This window comes from Rhipicephalus microplus, chromosome X, assembly GCF_043290135.1.
Source record: "Rhipicephalus microplus isolate Deutch F79 chromosome X, USDA_Rmic, whole genome shotgun sequence".
Classification (NCBI taxonomy): domain Eukaryota; kingdom Metazoa; phylum Arthropoda; class Arachnida; order Ixodida; family Ixodidae; genus Rhipicephalus; species Rhipicephalus microplus.
Window position 1 is genome coordinate 210,600,113 of NC_134710.1, and position 27,576 is coordinate 210,627,688.

General features: G+C 45.2%; 1 protein-coding gene across 1 annotated transcript; it reads right to left on the reverse strand.

Moving 5' to 3' along the window:
- Nucleotides 1–5,374: 5,374 nt before the first annotated feature.
- LOC119183552 (uncharacterized) lies at nucleotides 5,375–27,401 on the reverse strand. Its single transcript, XM_037433728.2, has 3 exons — nucleotides 26,933–27,401; nucleotides 13,660–14,488; nucleotides 5,375–6,074 (listed from the first exon to the last, which is right to left on the reverse strand). The coding sequence occupies exons 1-3, from the start codon at nucleotides 27,135–27,137 to the stop codon at nucleotides 5,948–5,950; spliced, it is 1,161 nt and encodes a 386-aa protein (XP_037289625.2). The 5' UTR covers nucleotides 27,138–27,401; the 3' UTR covers nucleotides 5,375–5,947.
- Between the last annotated feature and the right edge of the window lie 175 nt (nucleotides 27,402–27,576).

Below are 27,576 nucleotides of genomic sequence, written 5' to 3' on the forward strand. Positions count from 1 at the left end.
TCACATGACTGCATGGCGAAAACAAGTGACAGACCCTAACATGGAAATCATGACATGCGTGTGATGTAAGAACATGACTACATGCCACGCTCGTGATGTGCTTGCGGTCGTTTCACTAGCGTCGCATATACCAAATTCCGTATTGTGGGACTTCAATGGATGAGGAAGATACGTGACTGGTGCAAACATGATAATCATGAGATGAGTGTCTTGTAACAGCATGACACATGGCACGCTCATGATGCGCTCACGGCCGTTTCGCGTGCTTCACATATACCAAATTTTTTTTTACGTGTCGCGAACAGACGACGAAGCTCAATGGAACTCCCAAACATCATAATTAAGACATGTGTGTCATGGCATGACTACAAGCTATTTTCAGAGTGCGTTCGCGGTCGTTGTGCTAGCTTCACATATACCAATTTTGGTGATACGTGATGTCAATGAATGACGACGGTATATGAGTTGTGCAAGCATGATAATCAGGACATGCACGTCATGTAAGAAGACGACAGCACACCATGATCATGATGCTCTCGTGGCCGTTCCGCAAGCTTCAGATATACCGAATTTGGTATTATGTGAGGGGAATGGACGACAAGGGTAAATGACATGTCCAAACATGATGGCCATGGCATGCTCATCATGTCTCACACGACTACATGATATATCATGTAGTCATGTCGCGAGCGCATAATGAGCGTATATGCTCATTATGCGCTCGCGGCCATTTTGCTTGCACTACATATACCAAATTTTATATCACGTCACGTCAATAAACGATGATGATAAATGACGCGTTCAAACAAGATATTCATAATATGCGTATCATTTGAAAAATGACTACATGCTACGCTCATATATAGCATGGTCGTGACCGTTTCGCTAGTTCAACATATACGAAATTTGGTATTACGTGACGTGCATGAATGGACGACGAAGGTAAATGACAATTCCAAGCATGATAATCATGATATGCGTGCCATGTAAAATATGCCTACGTGCTACGCTCATAACGCGCTCGCGGCCGTTTCACTAGCTCAACACATACCAAATTTGGTAGCACGTCACCGAAATAGACGACGAAGGTAAACGATGCATCCAAGCGTGTCATGTAAAACATGACTACATGCTATGCTCATAGCACGCTCACGGCCGTTTCGCTAGCTCCACATATACAAAATTGGGTATCACGTGGCGTGATTAGAAGACGAAAGTAAATGACACGTTCAAACATAATAATCATGACATGGAAGTCATGTACGGCATAATTTACGTCCAGCTCGTAGCGTTGTGCTGATTTTAAAGTGACTTATTAATCTTCCCCATTCGCGCTTCGCATATCATCGATTGCACTGTACGTGGGATCTGCCGTTTTTTTTTTTTTCACTGGAACTTGCGGACATCGCTTTATGTGGCCGTCGTCTCTCGAAGACGCCCTTTGCCCCCCCCCCCCCCCCGAACGAAGCATCACGTACAGTGAACACATGGTATGGAGTAAACCGGCGTATGCGCTTTCCCTTCAGGCAGCCTGTCTTCTGCAGCACAGAAAGGCTAGATGCCAGCAGTTCACCTGCTACAATCCATGAAAATCATATCCTTACAGTTACATTGTAGCAGATTCTAGGGACCACAGTAATAGTTTCTCTTGGCTGATTCCGCGGCTTTCTTGAAGCTTTGTGTGGCGATGGCCCAACCTACCCCACAGGGAGTCGGCATGTCTTAAGAAATTTCTAGCCGCTATTTTTCCCACACCCACAGAAAAAAAAATCGATTTTGCCCACGCATTTTTCGTCCATGCCTGGCAAGCCACCAGCTGACCCACGCTGTGTCAAAAAAGTTCGTTGGGGTGAGCTCTAGTAAATTGGCACATGCAAGATAAAAAAAAATCTCAGCACAAATCCACGGAATGATGATGATGAGTGGGGCAGAGCTTCAAAGGGCTTCATCGGCAAACCGTAAATCAACCACTGCCTCCGTCAACACCACCTAGACTTTTTTTCAAAGTCTAGGTGATGTTGGCTCCGTCCGTCCGTCCGCCCGTCCGTCTGTTCGTCCGTCCGTCCGTCTGTCTGTCGCCTGTCTGTATCGCTGTCTAAACATATGTCCATCCATCCGTCCATATAGTGAACACTATAAGTACCGCCATCTCGCATCTTTTCATCACATACAAGTGCCGCCATCCAGCAGACATTCCAACGACTAAGGTGAGGTGACTATAATAACTACTACTACTGCTACTACATGCATCGGGGACGCACGACCCATGGCTGAAGGGGCTTCGTCCCTAAAAGTGTATCGATTTGCAGTAGTTGGAGTTTAGGGAAAAGTTGTTAATTTAGAGCACGAGGTACTCTAGTATGGGAGTGCATAAAGCCGTCCCGTGGGTTTCACACTTGATCAGGCCGTGACATGAAATTACAGGCTAATTATCAAAAATAACCGACTCCCTACGTTTTCTTTCTCAAGAACAGATGCACTTCTACAATTGAGCTGGCGTAAAGCCCTTCTAGTTGCTCTAGCGAAAACGAAACTCTATTAGCGATAAATATTTATTATTACAAAATTACAGCAAAAACATTTGAGCACAAATATGTTTCGGGTATAGCATGTGCTTTCTAGCTAAAGTAAATATTATGACTAAAAAATTGAAAAGTGACACAACATCTTATATTCATCATATACAAGTACCGCCATCCAGCAGGCATTCCAAGGACAAAAACAAGAGGTGGCTACTACATACAGCAGACGCGCGACCCACGCCCTAGGGAGCTTCGCTCCTAAAAAGTAAAGAGTAACGTGACACGAGACGTTACCGAAAATTAGCAAAGTAGGTATGCTACCCGTTACAATTCCGAAATTCTAACGAGTACGTTACTAAGTTACCAAAAAAATTAACACGTTACCGGTAACGGCGTTACTTCTAAGGCGTTACTGCCAACGTTGAGTGCTGGTGGGAGACTTCTGTTCGGTGTAATAAAAGAATAAACATTGACAACGTAGTACATGCAAACTGACTTGGGCTCATTCCTAGCACCGAAGCGCACCGATCCTCTAAAAACGAATGCGCCTGATCTTCAACGTTACTCCACGCAATGTTACTCTACGCGTAATTGTTGATTGTTGAGATAAGTATACGACAAGGAACGTCATGGTCGAGCGCGATAATGTAGCCACGAGCTAAACGTGGCGAAAACAGGATGCCAAGGGAGTGCATTCGACCACCGGTCAGGCAGGCTGGAAACGTACTGGAAACAGAAATTTACTAGTGAAACCAACGCGTGTTCCATCTATCGTTAACTGCAGCAAGCATATCATTTTCAACGCTTGGCGCTAATCTCTGTCTATGCGAGCTGAGGCCAAGCGTGGAAGCTTTCGAGTTAAAGGTGCTGACGGCTGTACATGCCGATCATTGATTAACACGTGGCTACGTGTTTAGCTGGGGTCGGAATGTTGTAAGGAGCTCGGGCGGAAGTAATCTCAGAGGCCTCCGTGCGGATTATTATAAACCAGATTATTGCAGGCAATAAAAGCTTCAAAATGAATTTAAACAGCCGAATCATTAAAAACTACCATCAAGAAACGTTTCTGACACTTTTTATTGCATGGGTGCAATTATCCCCTCCGTAGAACGACAAACAAATGAAAGAAAATGCCTCTGGTTTGAAACCACCACCCAACTTTAACTGTTGATCGTCCTTGACACAATGCCGAATTTCGCATAGTAACCAATGAAACGCAGCACGCTCAGGGGCGTATTTGACTTTTTCGTGTGGTTGGCTCATTTAAAAGGGGGTTTCGCCAGAGCTCGGAAAGGTCCTGACTTTTTGCCAAGCTGGGGCCATCCAGCATAGTGTCCCTGAACCATGAAAGAATAAGAACGGGATGGAGAACATTCGGCAAGCATTATCCAATCATGAATAGTTGTCTACCACTATCCCTCAAGAGGAAGGCATATAACTGCTGCATTTTGCTGGTAATTGCCTACGGAGCAGAAGCCTGGAGGTCTGCAAAGAGGGTTCAACCATGGTTCAACCTTAATTGAGGACGACGCAGTGGGCGATGGAAAAGAAAATGATGGGTGTAAGCTCAAGAGATAGGAAGAGAGCAGAGTGGTCAGAGAAAAAACGGAGGTTAGGACGTTTTAGTTGAAATCAAGAATAAATGAACATGTACCGGACACGTAGCGTGTAGGCAGGATAACCGTTTTATTGAGGCGGTAACTTATTGGATTCCTAGAGAATGCAAACGCGTTAAGGGGACGTAGAAAATTATTCTGGCAGGCGAGATTAGGAAGTTTGCAGGTATAACGTGGCAGCAGAAAGCACAGGACCCGGGTTGATTGGCGGAACACGGGAGATGCATTTGCCCTGCAGTGGGTGTAGCGAGGTTCGTGATGGTGATATCTATTTTACATAAATTATATGTAGGCGTAGTGAATTTATTAGATGCGAAGCAGTTTATGGTCGAGCTCAATCCGGTGTGCGTAGTCACCCTTACTGCACACGAGCAACAGCTGGCATGAGCACTGTAAGAACGCGCTGGCACGGGCTAGTGCGGTCGGGCCTGTGCAAGTGTGAGGCTGTGGCATCTCCTCATTACGCTCTCTGAGCCATCACGGGATCTCATCGGGGAACGAGATTCTGCAGACGCGCGATGAACGCACGTGCTCATGCGAGGCGTGGCGATGAACCCGCGTGGCGGGCTCGAACAAGAGCTTGGGACGAGTAACAGAAACTACAGTGAATTCTTGGTGCGCTCCACTTGCCAGGACGCGTTTATAACAGGCAAGGTGCCCATGATTAACGAAACTCTAACCCTTGCGCTGCTGCGCATGCTACTCATGGTTACCTTTAGTGGCAGATGGTGCATTTTTTTTATTTTTGGGCTTAGCGATGTGGATGCCCCCGCATTAACCTTTAGAAAAACATCGTGACCTGATTGATTTTGTAATAGCTAAATTTTTTATTTAGATTTTCTTGCTCATTACATATCTGACTGGAGCAATACCTAGCTTGTGCAAAACTGTCTTCGCATTTCGTGAAACACACATATTCAGTGTTACGTGGTTGTAATTATTACATCCATAAAGTTGGACTGCTCTTATCAAAAGCAAAGGAAAGTTGTTTTGCTGATCGATCAGCAGCGAGAGTAGCAGAAATCCTTTAAATTACTCACATGAAATGGTCATAATGTCTTTAATGTCACTAGTGTGCAGTATTGTTCAAGGGTAACTGAGGTAATAATAATAATAATAATAATAATAATAATAATAATAATAATAATAATAATAATAATAATAATAATAATAATAATAATAATAATAATAATAATAATAATAATAATAATAATAATAATAATAATAATTCCGGAACTTTACGTTTTGAGTTTTGATTGTATGGAGCTCTTTAATGTGGAAATGATGCACAATACAATAGTGCTTTCGCATTCCCTACCCAGTGAGATACGGTGGTGGTGCCGAACCCCGTCTTCGTGTTCAACAGCAAAATCAATCTAGGAAAAACATAGAGTATTCGGGGAGCAGTTCTGCTACACAACAATAATCGTTATCTGATAAGCTCGCGTTTTCTTTCTTGAACATCCGGCGCTGCAGCCACTTCTCTGTCAGGAATCATATGTCACACTTGTAATGCACGGGCCGTTCGCGACTGTGCACTACAGGAATCCTAGTGATAGCTCGAGGAAAGTACCCGAAGTATAGATGACAATTATTGTTGTGTGGCAAAAACACTCCCGAAAGACTTGATTTTTTAGAGTAAATATATGCCAGAGGTTTTTATCTCTAGGTCCTGGCGCAAGACGGGAAGCTTCTTCCAGGCGCTGCGAAGAACTCGATAACAAATCCCCAAACTCTCTGCACCGCAACTTCGGGCATTATATATAGCTGGGAAGCTTCCTTGCAAAGTTTTCGTTCACCGCACGCCCATCAGTTTCGGCGCAATCCCGCAATTTGAACGCCATCGTTCTGGTAGTAGACGATGCTGAAAGGGATCGGCGTAGTGTCCGGAGCAGCAGCTTGCCTCAGAACGGGACGATCTCGGTTCAGCTTCCACCTAGAAAAAGAACAGAATTGATGTTCGAATAAGAGTTACATATAAATGTTGCGATTCCCCAACACGCACCTAATTATCTGTATTGTTATTCTTTAATCGAAACCTCCCAGTGGCTGGGATTGAAAGAGTCACAGTTTCGCCGCAAAAGCGAAGCGATGAATGCGATGACGATTAATGGGAATGTCATGCGAAGAGCGGCAACCAGGTCTCAACGTGCAGCACGCTGCTCAAGGCGAAAGAATGTACAAAAAGAACACACACAAGCCGATACGAGCTATGAACATTCACAGCTCAATACTAAACGTGCTGCTCAAACTCAAAGAGCGCACGAAACGTATACGCACAGGTATACACACGATGAGCAAGAAATAACTATCACAGCTGTTACTTGGCTGTGTTTGAAAAGCGCGTTCTTTTCTCAAACGGAGAAAGTGCAGCAAGCGAAGAGACCTTCGTGCGCCTCGTAATACCACGGAATTCTTCCGGTGAAAGCATAAAACGTATTATTTTCCTCGACCTCTAGATAAACACGCGCGCGCGACCATGCACCGCAGGGCAACCGAGCGTGCTCTTCACGTCATTTCGCTGAAAAATGTGATAACACACTGACATTTCCCCGAGATTGTCATACCGCCAGCGGTAAATGGTGTATATAAATATGACAGAATCTCCCGCTAAAAAGATTCAATTATAGATGCGAAGCAGCGGGCGCTAACGCTTACACTGGCGGTGGCGTTACGCAGGGAAGAAACCTGAGGAGGCGCAAAGCCCGAAGTGATGGGTCGGTGCTTGCTACGGGAACAGGCCAATCGCTGCTAATTGGCAATGGGAGACAGAGGGCTCCGATTGGACCTAGAGACGCGCAGTCCAATTTTAGTTGATGCACACGCTGCGAACTTTCACTGTTCAACAACGGAAAGGAGAAATATCATATCGGCCCTACCATGCACGTCAAGATTCAGTGCCTGCCCCGCTGCGGTGGTATAGTTGCTAAGGTACTGGGCTGCTGACCCGAAGGTCATGGGAGGGAACCCTGGCCGCGGCGGCTGCATTTCCGATGGAGGCGGAAATGCTGTAGGCCCGTGTGCTCAGATTTGGTGCACGTCTAAGAACCCCAGGTGGTCAAAATGCACCCGTCAAAGAACCCCAGGTGGTCAAAATTTCTGGAGCCCTCTACTACGGTGTCTCTCATAATTATATGGTGGTTTTGGGACGTTAAGCTCAATATATTAATCAATAAATCAATCAACCAAAATGCAGTGCCTATATATATGGGGTGGCCAGTGAGCGGTTGTGCAGCGCAAACAGTCGGTTGTTTAAATCTAGAAACGCACTAACAGACGCTGCCTGCATCGGCGTTGGTGGTGAAAAAGGGGGAGCGTAGGAGAGGTAAGAGAGTGGCAGGGGACGCGCATGCGCCATGGGGGTGTTAACTCCGCTGGGAGGTGGATGCCAAGAGGAGAGAGAGAGATGGGTACGACCCGCGGCGCCGTACTGCGCGGGCCCACGCGAGAGACAACTGTTCGCGCCAACCGCCGCGATGTGGGTCGTCTGCCGGGGGCCCTCGTGGTGAGTCAGGCATTGACGAATCCACCTTGTGTGTGTTCTTGTGTTTGTGATAGTTTTGAATTGTGTAGTAGTGTGTAAGGTTGTTAGCGTGTTGACCACAGTTGATCTATAATAATTCGGCATTACGATACCATCGATCTAAAAGTAGTTGAATAAATTTGTATTGTTCTGGTTCATTTCGACCGCATTTGCCGTGTACGTTCACTCCAAGAGCGTGGCGCTCTCCACATCGAAACCCCACACTCAACATGACAAACACAAGGCGGCGTTGCCAACGCTTGACTCACCACGAGGGCCCACAGCAGACGACCCACGGTGCCGTCTACCGAGGACCGCCGCAAGAGCCAATCGCTCATGCCAACCACCACACGCAGAAGAGACCCGCTACCTCTCCCGTGCCGCCACCAAGGCTTTCCGACAGGCGTAACTGCCGGTGCCACCGTTCTAACCATGATGCTGACGGTGGTGATAAACGCTCGCGAGAACAACGCCACCTACCGCTTGATAGTTGTAACTTCCGAATGCGGCTTCTGCGCGAGGCACACGCGCCACGAGGCGCAAACAACTTCACAGGGGGTGCTAGCACTCTTTCTCCCCTTCCTGCCCCCTCCCCCCCCCCCCCCAATTCTACTGTAGGAGAGCTATACGGCGAGCAAGGGATTGTAGTCGCTATGCATGCAACGTCCGTTCTCAAGAGTGGTATGGGCAACCGCAGGTCTTGTTCATGACCCCGCCGCGATGGTCTAGTGGCTAAGGTACTCGGCTGCTGGCCCGCAGGTCGCGGGTTCGGATCCCGGCTGCGGCGGCTGCATTTTCCATGGAGACGGAAACGTTGTAGGCCCGTGTGCTCAGATTTGGGTGCACGTTAAAGAAAGAACCCCGGGTCGTCGAAATTTCCGGAGCCCTCCACTACGGCGTCTCTCATAATCATATGGTCGTTTTAGGACGTTAAACCCCACATATCAATCAAATCAATCAAGTCTTGGTCATGAGCTGATCGGGAGCTTCATCTGCGCGGTCATTGCCGACAATTCCGCAATGACTCGGCAACCATTGAAATACAATATCATGACCTTCCTCGAGCGCTTGGTGGTAGTCGTGTCTTATCTGACATACTGATTGAGTAATCCATGCCGCAAAGCGAGCCGTAGAGTGTGTAAGGCTGACCTGGAGTCGTAAAAGATGGCCCATCAATTAGGATGCTGCTGAAGAGTGTGCTTGACTGCACCTTGAAGCGCTGCGAGCTCTACTGCTGTCGACGTCGTGGTGTGAGAAAACTTTTATTGGTAGCGATACATTACCGCATGGAACAACCACTGCTCCTGTAGAACTGCTAGAACATCAGTGTTAATGAAAGTGTGCTTCGTCCAACAGACGCAAAGTCAATTGCTTCAGGTCTAGCGCGGTGACATGCGTGTCTTCCTAACGATTCCAGGAACCGATAAGCGCACATTAGCCTGATGAAGACTGCACAACGCAGATGCCACACGCATCGCAGGGCGCATCGCCAGGTGGTAATATGTCCTGGTGTTTCGTCACAAACCCACAGAACAAAGCATGGGGCCTGCGCACTTTCAAACTCGCTAAATGATGCGACGGAAGCCATGATAAATGCCGAATGTGTGATCTCAGTGTCTCGACAATGATATACGTTGTGGCCGGCTGTTCTTGAGCGATAGCGATAGTTGCAACTGTCGATGAACATCTCGGAAGGCCAAGACATGTCCGAAGTGCTTGTGCTTGTACGCTCTGTAGTGAACGGATGTTAGTTTTGCACGTGGTGGATAGGGCAAGAAGGCTGTACCGCAGCAGTCCGAGAAATACGGCTGTATAAAGCTGCAGCACTGAGTGCATGGAGGGGCCCCATGATTTTCCGGCAACGAACTTCAATACATTCTCAATGCCAAAGAGAATTTCTTAAAGGGCCCTGGACCACTTTTTCAATTAACCATGGATTGGCTTCACTAAATAAATTTATTAGCTGACAAATTTAACGCCGCAAAAACTTTAAGAGTCCGTCCAGTGCGAGCGGAGTTACAAAAGATTTGTCGCACGCTGCAATCGCATCTCTCTCTCTCTCATCCCCCCGAAAGCGCTGGTAGCTTAGCGGAGAGGGACAGCAGGGTCAAATAAAATAGGTCACGCGCGCCTCGTGATCTTGAGCATTGTTTTTTTTTTTCTCTCGAATATGCGGCTTTTTCAGTGAGATCGCGCGTGCGCGCTCGCGTGGACAAGTCGTAACCTCCCGTGGTGATCTCTGTAACGACCAAGCGCACCATGTTCAAATCAGCCAATGGGTGATAGATGGCCTTCTACGAGTGATTTTTCAGTGTCTTCCGTCATTTGTCGAGAGAGGAGAAAGCAATTTTAGCAGACTTTGATAACTTATTGTGAATTACAGGCCACGTGCTGTGCTATAATATTTAGCTCGCGTGTTCTCGGGAGCCCCTGCTACCAATTGGCAGTGATTTCTGACCATGTTCAAAAAGTTTTGCAGGACCTCTTTAAGGTATGCTACACGTAGACTTTAGGTTATTTTATGTCACAATGATGACGTCTAGGAATCTATGACTGCTCCTATACACAATTCATTGGTCGTCGACGCACATTGGGTAAAAAGACGTTGGTTTGCGTGTAAACGCCACCACTGCGCATTTATCTGTGGCGATAGTTGGCATCGGTGGTTCAGTGTTTCTTTAACTGTCAATTTCGCTGCTTAGCTTTGTGAACTACAACCAATATTTCGCGAAAGTTATACAACTAGTAGACATAGTTATTAAAAAAAATAAACACAAAAACGGCTCTTATGCCGATCAGAGGCCCAAACCCGGGTGGGGTGGTTCCTCATCGGCAGAAGAAACTAACTGTTTTCACTATACCGCCACCGCAATCCATCCAAATATCACGACTATAAAAAAAATAAAAAAATAAGCGTGCTGGCTTGTAAATATAAGCATAGATTTTGGTGTGCCAGCAGCTCTCTGTGACAAGTACTAATTTTGTCCGCACCCAGAAGCAGTGAACGATCGAGTAATAAGGTGTAATAAAATTCGAAGAACAGATAGACAGCAGCTTGTGAGCAACAAGCAAATGCCGTCAGCGCCACGAAATCGCCATTGCACGCTCACGCACGATCGCATGTACGGGTGGTAGTCGCAGTGACAGCATAAACAAAACGCGAGTGCAAAAACAAACCTGATAATACAGTCCAAGAAAAAATCCATTCTACCCTCAAAGAGTGCCACCACTTGCCCTCCTGGAATGGGTCGAAATATTCTTACGTTTTGCCAACAGAAAAAGTGCCGAAAACATACGACACCAACCACTTGCGACACCTTTGCCCCGTCGCATATTATCACATTTGACACCGAGCAGATCAAAACGCTTCAGGGCGTCTCACAGACTCATTGCCTATTTATACTACATCATTTAAGACAAAATTCAGCGCCCCATAAGAAAATGAATTCGCAGAAATCGAAAGCGTATGAATACATTCCATGGAAACGCAGTGCTTCGCACGCTCCAGTGGATTGCCAGACCAGGGACGGCTGACACCGCTTTTGAAGAGGTCCAGAGTGACGCGGCAGTGGAAGGTAGAATTCTAGGTCTCTCTACGAAAGGGAGGTTCCGAAGATCGACGTACTGACTACATTTTTCGGAGGTGTGCCATAGAAATATGCTGTACGCAGAGATGGCTCTGAGCAAGTATGAAGCTGAGCAAATGCTCATATTAATATAATATATTTAATCTTTAAGGAACGAAGCTCCTCTTCGTCTAACGTTGTCCCGAGTGAAGCGTAACCAGCAGTATCTCCTGAACAGTATAATAGATGGTGCTGTCTCATAGAAGTACATACAAACTGCAGTTGAGTGAGGATATTCTAGATGGCGTTGTACCGCTACTCTCCGGTTGGCTGCTGTGCGGGATGTGCCTGGATGCGCGGGAAACGAGTGCCTCTCTCAGTTTCCAGGATCGTCACCGCACGTGTCGGATGGTTGGTGGGGTATGGACGAAGCAGAGCAGCGTTCGCGGAGGGGCGCGCCTGCTCGTGCTCGTCGCCAGACAGACATACATACATACATGCATACATACATACATACATACATACATACATACATACATACATACATACATACATACATACATACATACATACATACATACATACATACATACATACATACATACATACATACATACATACATACATACATACATACATACATACATACATACATACATACATACATACATACATACATACATACAGACAGAAAGACGGACGCGCGGACGGAAGGTCAGATGGACACACGCGCGGAAGGACGGACGCATTAATGGATAGACGGACGGATAGATGGACGCTTCACCTCACTCATAATCATTTACTCCGTGTATAAGCTCTGATGTTTTTTATATTAAAGCAATTTTTCACATGACGCACCTACTGATATCGGCGCCAGCTTGACGTTAAACTACATTACTCATTCTGGTGACTTCATGCAGCAGTCTTGTGATGACGTCAAGCACCAAAGCTTCCAATATGGCCGCTATAGCGTCACCAAGGCATTCAAAATGGCAGTGTGTATGTCACCAATGAAGCCACGGCATGGAACTGCAGTTCATCCTGACATCTTGCCCGAGCATGTGACGAGAATAGCATGCTGTGTTGTGACATCAGGGTGCAGTAGGAACCGAAACTGGCTTTTAAAAACACATCGCGATCATGTTTATAGGGTGCATTCACGCTTGCCAATTTCTATGACTCCCGAATTCTTGGCCTTTCCGTTCACACAGAAAAACTACAACGGAAAATTTCGGCGTCAATAGCCCTTTGGAGAATCCTCAGGAAGGATTCTCCACAATTCTAAACGAGTATGCTGCTTGTATAGTTCGAAAATTAGATCTGTCTGAGGCAAAAATGTCCACTTTTCGGCACTGAAATGACTGTCAAAGACCCGCGAACATGAATTCTGCAATTTCAGAGAGCACTTACCGGATCATTGCTACTGCTACTTTCAGAACCGTATATATGTCCCATCAACTCCTGCGAATGTTGAACGCCCCTTTTCTGCACACAAACTAAGAATACTCGGTTCAGTAACAACACATTTCAAACGCGATAGTCTTGAGTTCCGTGCAACTGCCATTGCTTTTACAATTCTTCGTTTTCTTCAGTCACGACAGATATAAGATAAATTGTGGGACGCATATGAGTCATTCCACGTCAACTGTCCCAACCGGGGCGCTGGCCAAACATCGCTTTCTCTGAAAAGAGCTGAGAAAGTTACACGTCTATATATGCATCAGTTGTACGGTATTTTCTCAATATAGATTGAGCAGCAATATTTTTTGCTCACGCGACCACCAGTTGAAATTCACGAAACAGTGGAGAACAAGGTACGAAAAGGAAATTCTCTATAAATTGACCGTTTGGCCAATTCTTTCAACAATTGATTTTTGTGTTTTTCGAGCATCGTGTTTTCACTGTAGAGTAGTTACTTGTGGCAGCTGTCTGTTTTTCGTTCCTCAGAGCCTAGGTGAAATGGAGTAAATTGTATATAGGCTATTCAGAATTTTTTCTACAAAAGACGATTATCGATAAAATCCATCAATTAATTTTGTCTAACTCTCCATAAAACAGATTACTTTGTATTTTTCGTTTTCTCTGTGTGCCTATATTAACACCTAGACATGTGTGATTTTCTGATTTTCTTATGCAAATTGAGTTTTGGGAGGCTGGGACAGTGGCGTGGAATGAACCATACACAACTTGCTTCATCCCGCTTCGTTTTTATAAAAAAGTTCAAAAAATAACAATTACCAAAAAACGAGTTTGGTGAGTAATGTTCAAAAATTTATTATTTACATTACGAGACGTGTATCCAATGGTTTAACTGAGCTATATGAATGCATAAAGAACATAAGTTGGTGTGAAAATATGACTTCAAGGACAGCATTAGTACAGATTTCAAAGCTCAACCACGTGTGTTTTGGAGATGACGTAACCGAGCTTACCGAACATTGTAGAACCATAATCCCATGACAATGATGCCCATGAGCAGCACAGTGGCGCCGATGACAGTGGCGAATATAGCTCCCTTGTTTCTGCGGGTTCGAGGAGCATCAGCAGAGGTAGACGTTGCTGCGTCTTTCGTCGATGCAAGTACATTACTGGTAAGGGAGTCAGTCTTACTCGTTCCAAATTCGTTGGACATGAGTGAAGTTGAGCTGTTCTCCAGGCTTGCTTCATGCCCGGCCATGGGCACATTCGGAAACTTTGTAGTCGTTGTGTTTGTGTAATTGAGGACTTCGCTTGAGCGGGACAGGGTCATACTTGGGGACAGTGACTGGACAGTCACGTCTTCAGCACATTGAGTTACTTCCGAGGCAGCCACCGAGTGCGTTCTGAGGCTTGAGGTGGTTGTCGAGACGTTCGCACTTAGCGCTGCGCTGATCCTTGGTGGATTCTCCGGGAGGCTGTACTGCTCGCCTGTGTCGTGCGACGACGTGCCGCTAGCGTGGCTTGAGGCCGGGTGTGACGTTCCAGGTTCGTTCTTCGCTGGTGACCATTCACCCGATGAGAGGGTTGCCGTGATAGAATTGGCTCTCTCCTGAATGGCTGTGGTAGACGGGGAATCTACAACCAATTGACTTATGTGAAGAGATGAGCCAGCTCTGTTGTTGGAAACACCACAGGACAGTTGAGCACCAGCCTTGCGTGCATCGGTACGATTGAGCGAAGCAACTTCCTCCCTCGGGCTTGCGGTGAGGTTTTCAGGACGAGTATGCGTCCAGTCTGCTTGGCCTAAGCTCGTTATTATGTTTCTACCCTTGCACCAAGTACCTGAAAAAGTTGAAACGGCAAATTGCAGGCACATGTATGCAAATGTATATATAGTGTTGAGCTGTTATATGATCATGCGAGTTCTGTTTAAAAAAGTACTGACTCAAAATTGCATGCAAATTGATGCGCGTTCGCAAATTTATGAGACGAAGGATTAACGTCATCAACCACTAAGACCATGAAAGAAAAAAATCATTCCCGTTAACTGCGTTCTTTACTGGAAACGCTGGGCAGTTAAACCATGAAGGACGCTATAATGTCACACTTGTCTCCTTATCGACTACCAATTCATTCTTACCAATGTATATAAGAAACAAGGTTGCGTGGTTCATGGCTGTTCTGACGTGCTCTGAGGAACTTTATGTATGTACGCGTCCTGCCTGGTCATATACAGGTACAGGAGGTTGCGGGTTATCTGCGACTGCTGCCTCTCATGACGCGCATAAGTGTGGCTTCAGAGTTGACGTTGCCGGATCAGAGCGGGTAATTTATTGCCTCAGGTGCGGTTTGTAGACACTTTCATCTTCTGGCCTGCTTCACGGTGCCTTTTTCCCAGGGTGTTGGTGCAAGGTTTCTTGTCGGACGTATGTACCTATTTTGGCTGTCGGCAGATGAACTGTCCTATAGGGACTTGAATCAGATTATGCGAGAGCCTTTGCTGTGAACAAGCGTGAAACCAAAGAAACTCTGACATTTTGTTATGACGTTAAAGCCGATTTTCGTATGGCGCAGCTACTGACATCGACGCTAGCGTATACTCTAGTGACTTAACACATCATTAGGACAATTTGTGATGACGTCAGGCACTAAAAACTTACAAAATAGCCTCCTGTGCGCCACCATCACACAGTAAGTATAGTTATAGCGGAGTCAACAACGGCCGAGGAAACGTTGCGATATCTTGCTCGAGCACGTAGCGGGAAGCTCATGCCATGTCGTCACGTCAGGGTACAGTGTGAACCTAAAATATATAGCCTTTAAAACAAGCAATTAAATTTTGAGAAAGCACTCGCGCTTACCAGTACTTTTCCTTTAGGCTCTGCAGGGTTCGACCTCTCATTCGACATGAAAAAACGACAGCTGCAAATTCTCGTATCCGTACCCCTGTGACGTGCTGGCTGAAATATGCTGAGACTTACTAATGAGGGTTTACACGCCGAAAGTACCGGGGCAGATACGCAATAGAAGACAGAAGAAACAGCAGAGCTGGTGGCCCTATTTTCCTCCTCATCCTCGCTTTCCTCGATTTGATTCAATGTGAGGTTTAACGTCCCAAAACCACCATATGATTATGAGAGACGCCGTAGTGGAGGGCTTCGGAAATTTTGACCACCTGGTACTATTTAACGTGCACCCAAATCTGAGCACAGGGGCCTACAACATTTCTGCCTCCATCGGCAATACAGCCGCTTCAATCCCGCTTCCTACGGGTCAGCAGCCGAATACCTTAGCCACTAGAACACCGCGACGAGGCCCGCTTCCCTTTCCAACCACCTCGCTGTATCTATATTATACATGGCTATGCCATGCTCTCCCCCTTGTCTTCTTCCGTGCCGTATCATCGGTTCCCTTCGCTCGCACTTGCCTTTGTCATGCACTCGCTGTATACACAAGGCTACGCTGATAAATTTTCCCCGGCTCTTCACTCGCCAAGTCACGTAGACGGTGAAACCTAGATGCGGTAGTTCTAAAGAACCTCTATTACTCACGCCCGAGTATCAGTAAGCACATTTCAGTGCGTAACAGAAACGCGCGAACTGCGCAATGAATTCCGCCAGCTGCTCATAGCCAACCAGGCTCTGAAAACGGGCGGTGCGGTTAAGCTATCGCCCTTGATTCTCGGAAGCCTTATATTACCCCCATGCACATTTATCTTCTTTGAAGATAGGCTTAGAAGATAAGGCAGTGGACATGGCGCAGCTATTTGCAATGAAATAGGTTAGTATCGAGAATGCTTGCTCACAAGCATTTCTGAAAAATAAGCACAGGATTGATTGATTGATTTGTGGGGTTTAACGTCCCAAAACCACCATTTGATTATGAGAGACGCCGTAGTGGAGGGCTCCGGAAATTTCGACCACCTGGGGTTCTTTAACGTGCACCCAAATCTGAGTACACGGGCCTACAACATTTCCGCCTCCATCGGAAATGCAGCCGCCGCAGCCGGGATTCGAACCCGCGACCTACGGGTCAGCAGCCGAGTACCTGAGCCACTAGACCACCGCGGCGGGGCAAAATAAGCACAGGAATCGGCTTAAACCATCAGTCAACATGTGCCTGGTGCCGAGTTTTACTGAGCCTCGCATCAATTCGCTGGTGCAAGGAAAGTGAGTTCAGTTGCATGACAGTGAACACATTTCTCATAACCCTTGCGTTTGAACTTATAGCGCATGAATGAGGCGTGAGCCGAATGAAACATGCTTCAAAAAACAGTGGCTGCAGAGGGTGGGGGGTTGGCACTTAACGGAGCTTAGCAGGGTTCCCTGCAACCGACCTGCTTGAGAACCCTGTTTTAGACTCTCCCCTCGTTTCTTTCATCCTCACCTTCACACCACTCCAATTAACCCTCAATTATTTTTCCCACCGCTTAGCTATAATATACTACGCATCACTATGATGTGCAATAGGAACTTCTTTGGACATACCCGCTTTCTAATTCGCACGCGACATACACCCGCCCAGCTTTGTGCGTGACGCCAACTGTAGTTTTGCCACCCTTGAACTGCTCCGCGGTTGAAACCCGTCACAATAGTGACCGTGTCGTGGGAGACTCTTCGGATTACTTTTGACTATCTTGGGGTATTTATAGTGCACATAAGTTCAAGTTGAGCAACGATTGCTTTTTTTAATTGCAGAGCTATTTAATGGGGCCAGGCTATCACATGCTGCAATATGTGATAGTCGTTGGTAGGCGTAACGCTCCATGTGTAGCACATTGAGTGCGTGCTCGCGCCAAGGAGATATATTCTTTCTTTTGTTCTTCGAGCCCCTTGATGATAATCACTCATCACCATCACACATACGCACACACAAAGTTCTGTGCTCGGCGCAACGCAGGCAAAACCACGTATACAAAAAAAAAGAAGAAGCAAGCGCGAAATACAAGGAGAGAAAATAAAAAAATGGAAGAAAAAAATTGGCAGATCTCACGTACAGAGGGAATCGATGATCTGCGAAGCACGAATGAGGAAGGTTGATATGTCACTTGAAAATCAGCACAACGTTTCCAGGCGGAGGTAAACTAAGCCGTACATTACTTCCATGTTATGATTTTCATGTTTGGGCGTGTCATTTACTTTCGTCATCTATTAACGCCACGTGATACCAAATTCGGCATGTGTGGAGCTAGCAAAACGGCCGCGATGGCGCCATGAGTGTAGCATTTGCCATGTTTTACATTTCCACGCATGTCATGATTAGCATGTTTGGGCGTGTCGTTTACCTCGTTCTTCCGTTCGCGTCACGTAATACCAAATTCGGTATATGTGAAGCTAGTCAAACAGCTGTAAAATCCGAAGACTTCTTTCGTAGAAAACCGGTTTCAAAGGACTAATACGCCTGGAGATGAAGAGCGGAGCGTCTCAAAGTCCGTTTATTGCGACGCAGATCCAAGAACCACCTCACGTGCCACGCGCATCCGTCCTCTTTCTCTTCTTCCCCTGCACCCTATGTCCACTGTTTTTAACAACGACCGCGAGCGCATCATGAGCGTATCATATAGTCATGTTTTTACATGACACGCATCTTATGATTATCATGCTTGCACCAGTCATAGACCTTCGTCATCCATTCACGTAACGTAATAGCAAATTTGGTATATGTGAAAATAGCGAAACGACCCCGAGCACACCGTGAGCGTGGCGTGTAGTCGTGACGTACATGACACGCAGGTCATAATTTCCATGGTGGGGTCTCTCACTTGTGTTTGCCATGCAGTCATGTCATATCATACCAGTTTTGCAACGTGTCAGGTGAACAAAACCAACACAAGAGCAGAAAGACCATGAGATGTAAATCATGACATTCATGACATACATGTCGTGATTTCATGTTATGACTTCTCACTTATGCTCGTCGTGCGGTCATGTTATGCCATACCAATTTTCGTATTGATACCAATACGAAAACGGCTCGTAGGCGGCTAGATAGATGGATAGATAGATAGATAGATAGATAGATAGATAGATAGATAGATAGATAGATAGATAGATAGATAGATAGATAGATAGATAGATAGATAGATAGATAGATAGATAGATAGATAGATATAGATGGATAGATAGATAGATGGATAGATAGATAGATAGATAGATAGATAGATAGATAGATAGATAGATAGATAGATAGATAGATAGATAGATAGATAGATAGATAGATAGATAGATAGATAGATAGATAGATAGATAGCATAATTGTGTTAGGAAGCCCTTGGTTGCCTTGACTGCAAAAGAGCTGGCTTTTCTTGACAGCATTGACCACGGTCTTCAGCAGTGATATGTTTGTTTGCCTCTGCATTTTTGTGCATTTATTTATTATGTACTTCTTCATGTCTGATTAGTGCTTTCTGTTAAACCTGTTTGACGATAGTTAGGCGATTTTTCGTGTGCGCTCACGTGATCGGGTATGTGATGTGGCCTTTATATATGTGAGTCTTTTTCAATAAATCCTCAGTTGGCAGACAGTTCTTGTCTCTGCTCCCTTTTTCGTCCCTTGTCACTTCTGCACTGATTTTGAAGCAAGACTATAGCTTCCAATATTCTTCAACCCACCCTGTTCTGTCCAAGCTGATTCCACTGTACGACTCCAACTTCTTAATATCGTCGCTCCGCCTCACCCTTGTTGCGACATTGGGGGAACGTGTCCGGACCGGAGCCATCTCAGGGAGAGGACGAGCAGGAAAGCAGGATATAATAGCAAAAAAAAACGTTAATTTACCAGTGCTTTGCATGACGAAAGTAGCAGGCTATCTGAATGATGGTCGCATTTTTCGAGCGTCTCAGCACTCGCGTCTTAAAACTCGGGTCTTCCTAAAATTCCCTGCAGGAGAAAACAATGTAGTTGAGAACAGTCCAGTGAGAAGGTAGTCTTAATTTCCGACCCCAAAGTTGGAGGGTCAAAGACCTCCTCCTCCCCAACCCAGGGCTTAAGGTAGAGGCACACACAGTTCGCTCCACGGCGAGGGAGAGCGCAACACGAGACACAATGCAAATATACGACACAGTGCCATGACGTAGCGTCCCACTTGCAGTGTTGACTCATAGATGTGGCTGCGGCGCCGGGCAGGCGGCGAAGTGTGGGAAACGTTCCCGAAGACGGATCCCATTGATTGATTTGTGGGGTTTAACGTCCCAAAACCACTATATGATTATGAGAGACGCCGTAGTGGAGGGCTCCGGAAATTTAGACCACCTGGGGTTCTTTAACGTGCACCCAAATCTGAGCACACGGGCCTACAACATTTCCGCCTCCATCGGAAATGCAGCCGCCGCAGCCGGGATACGAACCCGCGCCCTGCGGGTCAGCAGCCGAGTACCTTAGCCACTAGACCACCGCGGCGGGGCAAGACGGATCCCACACGCTTGGCTTATTGTACGGTTCACCTTGATGAACAAAGCAGCGCAGAGGCGATCACCTTCTCAAAGCAGCTATAATTGCAAATATCCCTTTCTAAGCCACCAGACGGTCGAGTGTGTCGCCGATTCTGGAATTTTGCTCTCATCTGCTGGGAAGGGCTCTCCCAACGACAACTCGTGAAAAAAAAATCCGGCGAGGTGGAAAATTGCAAGATTTTCTGCATCCGTCGCCGTCCGAAGGACGAAGACCCCGTGGAATACGGGTGAGGCACAATACCTTGTACGAGGGGCGTAGCAAGGGCGCGGCACACCGGACCCATGCCACCCCTCCCCCGAAATTTGTTTCACCATGGCATACAGAGTGGAAAATGACCATTATAAAGGGCTACCCCTTCACAGTGGCGTACCAACTCATTCCGAGTGGGAGTGGGGGGGGGGGGGGGGTGAGGCAAAGCTACCGCTTTCGTCACAGCCAGTATATATATCATCATCATCATCAGCCTGACTACGTCCACTGCAGGATAAAGGCCTCTCCCATGTTCCGCCAGTTAACCCGGTGCTGTGCTTGCTGCTGCCAATTTATACCCGCAAACTTCTTAATCTCATCTGCCCACCTAACCTTCTGTCTCCCCCTAACCCGCTTCCCTTCTCTGGGAATCCAGTCAGTTACCCTTAATGACCAGCGGTTATCCTGTCTACGCGCTACATGCCCTGCCCATGTCCATTTCTTCTTCTTGATTTCAGCTATGTTTTCCTTAACCCCCGTTTGTTCCCTAATCCACTCTGCTCTCTTCTTGTCTCTTAAGGTTACACCTACCATTTTTCTTTCCATTGCTCGCTGCGTCGTCCTCAATTTAAGCTGAACCCTCTTTGTAAGTCTCCAGGTTTCTGCTCCGTAGCTAAGTACCGGCAAGATACAGCTGTTATATACCTTCCTCTTGAGGGATAGTGGCAATCTACCTGTCATAATTTAAGAGTGCTTGCCGAATGTGCTCCACCCCATTCTTATTCTTCTAGTTACTTCAATCTCGTGGTTCGGCTCTGCGGTTATTACCTGCCCTAAGTAGACATAATCTTTTACAACTTCAAGTGCACTATTACCTATCTCGAAGCGCTGCTTCTTGCCGAGGTTGTTGTACATTACTTTCGTTTTCTGCAGATTAATTTTAAGACCCACCTTTCTGCTCTCCTTGTCTAACTCCGTAATCATGAGTTGCAATTCGTCCCCCGAGTTACTCAGCAATGCAATGTCATCGGCGAAGCGCAGGTTACTAAGGTATTCTCCATTGACTCTTATCCCTAACTGTTCTCATTCTAGGCTTCTGAAAACCTCCTGTAAGCACGCGGTACATAGCATTGGGGGAATTGTGTCCCCCTGCCTTACACCCTTCTTGATTGGTATTCTGTTGCTTTCTTTATGAAGCACTATGGTAGCAGTTGATCCCCTGTAGATTTCTTCCAGAATGTTTATATATACTTCATCTACGCCCTGATTCCGCAGTGTTTGCATGACGGCTGATATTTCTACTGAATCAAACGCCTTCTCGTAATCTATGAAGGCTATGTATAGTGGTTGGTTATACTCTGAGCATTTCTCTATTACCTGATTGATAGTATGAATGTGGTCAATTGTTGAGTAGCCTGTTCGAAATCCTGCTTGTTCCTTTGGTTGATTGAATTCTAATGTTTTCTTTACTCTGTTAGCAATTACCTTTGTAAATAGCTTGTATACTACAGCGAGCAAGCTGATCGGCCTGTAATTCTTCAAGTCCTTGTCATCTCCTTTCTTATGTATTAAGATGATGTTAGCGTTCTTCCAAGACTCTGGTACTCTTCCCGTCAGGAGACACCTCGTAAACAGGGTGGCTAGTTTTTCTAACACAATCTGTCCTCCATCTTTCAGCAGATCTGATGTTACCTGATCCTCACCAGCAGCTTTGCCCCTTTGCATGCTCTCCAAAGCTTTTCTGACTTCTTCTATCATTACTAGTGGGGTGTAATCTGGGTTACTGCTAATTCTTATAGTATTAAGGTCGTGGTTGTCTCGGCTACTGTACAGATCTCTGTAAAACTCCTCCGCTATTTTAACTATCCTATCCATATTGGTAGTTATTTTGCCTTCTTTGTCCCTTAGTGCATACATCCGACTTTTGCCTATCCAAAGTTTCCTCTTCAATGCTTTGACACTACCTCCCACATGCTTACGTCAAATAAGTATATATATATATATATATATATATATATATATATATATATATATATATATATATATATATATATATATATATATATATATATATATATATATATATATATATATATATGCATTAAGAGAGAGAAAACTTCTTCGACGCGGCACTCGCACATTCCTGTGATTTTTTTTTACACGCACAGCACTTGTTCAATAGCGCAAAAAAGTGAGTTAGTTTTAAGCAGCGTGCACTAGAACAACACATATATGTTTGTCATGCATGTAGTAATATTACACGTGACGATGTTGATGCATTACGGTTACCTCAGAACTTTCCGCACGAATTCAGTTGATGGCGGCCTCCTCAACAGCAAATGTTTTATCATACAATGAAAATTTTAATTGACTGAAGACGGCTCACAAAGAATTCAGTTTTTAAATATGAAGCAATCCTTAAGGAACCAAAGGTATATTGAGCATTTCTATCTACATAGCATCCCGCTGAGCTTGAGTCCACTGCTTTATTCGTCGCCACTTTGCAGGCATGCCAACGTCACTTCAAGTTGCCATAAGCAAGGCAGATAAGATTTATCGGAGACTAAGGCGCAAACCTTTCTTGACGCTTCCAGTACACGGAAAATCTAAATTATTTAGAAAGTTTAGTCGCAATCATGTGCTCACAGCAGCTTCGAAAAAGCAGCGGTGATGGTAATGTTTTTCGATGAAAGAAAATGATTTTTCTAAAGGAGCAAATGCTTTGACCGGTCCATAAAACGTTTGTTCGTTCCCATCTTTAACTGCATCGGCCAGTTGCAGCAGAATAAAAACATGAACAAGTGATGTAGTATCATAGGACCCCTTTTCCGCACCTTCTCTGCAGCGCTGCAGCACAGGGCGTAGAACGTTGCAAAGAGCCTTCAAGGAAATCGTCACTCCTGAAATGGCGGAAAATTATCACTATATTGTAACTTTTCCTCGTAACAATATAATTGAGTGATTACAGTGGTGAATGAAAATTTCGCCTTGGTTGTTTGTTTTTCACCAGCGTGCAGCCGACAGTGACCACTGTCGAAAGTGGGAAGGCTTAGCCCCCTCCAACTTTTCTCAGTGGGGGGCTTGTGCCCCGCTTGCCCCCCTCCCGGCTGATACGTCTATGCCCCTAACCCCCCCCCCCCCCCCCGAAAAAATTTCTGGGTATACGTTTCTGCCTTGTAGCGTCCACGATCGCGCTTCCCGTCTCTTGGTGTCCCTTCCGACGTTCCAACTTCCTATCTGTTGTCTGTTCTCCCGACGTGACCTGCGCAGGCCCATTTTTTTTTCCCTTTTCAATTTCCAAGAAAATATCGGCTAACCCTGTTTGCTCTCCTGTCCACCCTGCTGTCTTTTCACCTCTGCGTTACGTTTATCAATCATATTGCATTTCATTGGGCTTCATTTGTTCATTTTCCAGGTTTCTGCCCCATATGCCAGAGCTGGCAAAATACGATGGTAGTACGGTTTCCGCTTGAGTGATGAGATACCGACCAGGAGTTGAGAGCGCTTTTTCTGTTTAATTCTTCCGTCATTTTCTGTCATTCGTCGCCGTCATTGCTGAACAGTGCGACGTCGTCTGCAAAACGTCAGTTGGTAAGATCTTCGTTAACCTTCATTCTGATTTCTTCCCAATCTAGTTGTTCTAATATCTCATTTAGACAGCCAGTGAATGTAAGTAGAGAGATTGCATCCCCCCGACATCCCCGTTTCACAATCGAGACATTGCGGCTTTCTGTAGGAGCGCCTCCTGTCGTCCCGGTGTGTCATGTGGTCACGGTTCATCATAAAATTGGGCATGCGTCGACCACCACGAGTAAATCCCACTACTCAAAAGAAGGCATGCAGCAGTAAAGCCTAACAAACCACCGACGACGTTAGCGGAGTGAAAATACCCTTCCCCACATGCCGTTGGGGAACTGAAACCAGTCACGCATGGAAGCAGAAGAAACTATATGGTGACTCATAAAGAAATTTCTCTCAAAGCGTTCCACGCATCGCCTCCTCCCCAGGTTTCACGTTGAAACATCCTTCCCAGATGATTTCTTGAGGAGTAGCTGTGCGATTTCCACACCATATATTGGCTATGGCACGCACATATGCTTCAAGTACTAGCTGTCGACAAAACGTTGCAAATGGCTGCCATCTACCGTGTGCAATGGCCCTTCAGAATTTGTGTAAGGCAAATCAAACAGTTTAAAGCAATTTGTGTTTCAAAACTAGTTTCATATACATCCCACAAATTTGATCACCCACGAAATCAAATCAGATCATCCCTGAAATTTGCCCACCAACCGAAGACACTTGCGCTCTTTACCGAAGACGCGTAAACGCGCCGTTGGGTGAAAGATGCTCATAATGCGCAGGTAAATGTGCGCCAACGCTGAGACATAATGGTTGTTTTTCACCATTTCCTAAGGATTCCTGAGCAAGTTTGGTTTGCAACGTGACGTACCACTGGCTATACATATATGTCGCTTTGTGCTAAAATCCGGACCGCAAAAGTAGCACACCAGTTAACGCACTTAGTAACCAGTTGAAATAGAAATGTCCTCGACCAAGAGAGTGGATCAACAGGATACAACATGATACACTGCACACAAACACTATGTTACAAGGAGGACACAGCAGCTGCGAGCTTAATTATTGCTGCAGTGAATCGCCTTAAAAAGTACCATCCAGTCCTCATATGGACGTACGTACACATGCATACCGGGCTTATTTTTTAGACAATAAAGTTTTTTTTATTTTTTTGCAAAAATCTTATGTCAGCTCTCTGTCTTCCTCTCACGAAGAACTCTACGCTGAGGCAAAAATACTGTGCCACAGTTAGAATGACATTGAACTAATTAACAATATCAATAACTGTTGTATATTTAGGACACACACACACACACACACACACACACACATATATATATATATATATATATATATATATATATATATATATATATATATATATATATATATATATATATATATATATATATATATATATATATATATATATATATATATATATATATATATATATATATATATATATTGTATTCGTCTGTGCCACCTTTCGCACCCCCGCAGTATTAATCGGTGATTACCATTTCACCACCACTATTGTTATTGTACAATACGTATGGGTCGGGTGCGGTAAAGTGAGACACGGAGTCAAAACGTGACATCTTGACTTTGCTGGCCTTTGTCGCCAATGTAATAATTACTTTTCTTTGTTTATATTTTACAGCGATAAGAGATGGTATTTGTCTACTTTTTCGTGTGTAAAAGTTGATGATTGCTCACAGCATTCACGCGAGAAAAACTACGTGGCTGATGTAAGTGTGTTCGTGACCCGTCAAAAAGGGGCGAAATTCTTCTCGGCCAAATTTTCGGATCCATGCATGAAGCTACTCCTGCATCAGTACAGCAACGCAAATGTTTATTTTGTTACTTCAGTCTACGAGCTACACATGAAAAGTTTAGTTCGTTTGGTGTCCGGGGACAAAGCGGGAATTTTCGTGAGTTCCGGCATGTGAGAGGGGCAAAACGCGACAAAAAAGGAATTTAATTGCCTTAGAGAGTGAATTATTAATAGAGCCATTAGCTTACACTTATTATCTATTAAATTTATTTGTTTAGGAGGGTTCGGACATACAAGAGAATATCACATAGAGCTTACTGAGGGCAAAGCGACATGAAAAAGCAGTGATTGCCATTCGGGACATGAATCCCTCCATTCGCGCTGCATCGAGTTTTTTTTTTTTTTTTTTTTTTGTACTTCCAAGGATGCCTTCAAGAGGCGCATAAAAAATGGCAGAATCTCCAGGTGAAGTCATTCGCAAACAAGTTTTCGTAATGAGTTTTCACAAGGTTTCTCCGATACCCTAACTAAAAAAAAAAAAAAAAACAAGCGCTAGAAAATTTGAATCTTGCACAGTTTTATATTCATTGCCTCACAAAGCCCGATGGACGAGGTTAAACACCATGAAACGCCTTTGCAGTTCTGCATCAAAACGGCAAGGTGAATAAGATACGTGAAAACATCTCTGGCCTCCAGTTGTTCCAATGCGGTGCAAGCGTTCAACAAAACACAACATTAGCACAAATAAAGACTGGCGGTGTTTGATCTGCAAGGAGTTTCCGAGCAACACAACACCGCGTTCTGTCTAGATTCAAGGCGTGTAGTCCAACGACTGGGCTCCTTGAGAATGTCTAAGGTACCACAGTGATCTTCAAGTATTTTTACTGCAAAAACTACAGGAATTAATTTTTATTTTTCACACTGTCTCGTTTTGCCCCACAGGTTGAGGCAAAATGAGGCATCTGGAGCATTTTGTTTATTTTTAAAACAATGTTTTGAATGGTGGCAACATGGCAATATTTATCTAGCACATACCTAAAAGAAAGTTTCTGCATTGATGTTTAACTGTAAGGAGTGAAATAATCAATATTTACTATTTCCAATTTTTTTGTCGCAATTTACCCCACCCTACTCTATGTACTGGGATGAGTCGTATAGTAAGCTAACATGCCTTGTTTTAACAATTCCCACTTGTTACATATAAAACCTTACAGACAGTTATTGCCCTTGCACGGCATTGCATTTTTGGTCTGGAGCTCACACCAGTCAAGACGGGAATGCTATTCACTCACCGGGGGCAAGTGTTAAAACGAGCGTCGTCGAAGCAGAAGTCCAGCTCGTGCGTCCTTTCCGATCATCGGATCGCTTGTGCGGCGCTGATCTGCAGTGGGCGCTGCTCTCCGGCGGCGCTTCGCTTGCTCCGTTGAAGCGCGACAGCCGCTGAATCGGTGCGCGGTGGTCACAGCCCGCTGCCGCCAAGATGGCCACTTCCTGCATTGCCGTGACGCATCAACCAGGAAGTCCTTCCGTCGGACAGGATCACGCTGCTTCATTCATTCAAGTTCGATTATAATGCAAATGTTTCGGCGCTACTGTGAAATTTATTTGTTGGTTGAAAAGTAAGCTTGGAATGCATGGTAGCACAACGACAAAACAATGGACTAAATATAAAAGAAAAAAAGTAAGTAGAAAGCTAAGCCTGTTCTTCAAAAAGTACAACACTTTCATGTGAAGAAAAGCAGCTGGAAAAGTGACCGTAAAATAGGGAAATGACAATATAATACAAAAAACGAAAAGAACAGTGTTAGCGACTGTGGTAGATGCAAAAAAAAAGATGATTAAATCCTACTGACTAGGTGAATAGTTGTCACCACCTCGTTTTGAAATGAGGTGCCACTGATAATAAACGTGATTATGATTGTAATGAAAGCGTAGC

What these genes read in the sequence shown, in the direction of transcription:
- LOC119183552 (XM_037433728.2), bottom strand. Translation starts at nt 27,137, where the DNA reads ATGCAGGAAGTGGCCATCTTGGCGGCAGCGGGCTGTGACCACCGCGCA. An exon ending in CGTTTTAACACTTGCCCCCG is followed by an intron (nt 14,489 to 26,932) that starts GTGAGTGAATAG and finishes CAACTTTTTCAG; the next exon opens with GTACTTGGTGCAAGGGTAGA. An exon ending in TTATGGTTCTACAATGTTCG is followed by an intron (nt 6,075 to 13,659) that starts GTAAGCTCGGTT and finishes TTCTTTTTCTAG; the next exon opens with GTGGAAGCTGAACCGAGATC.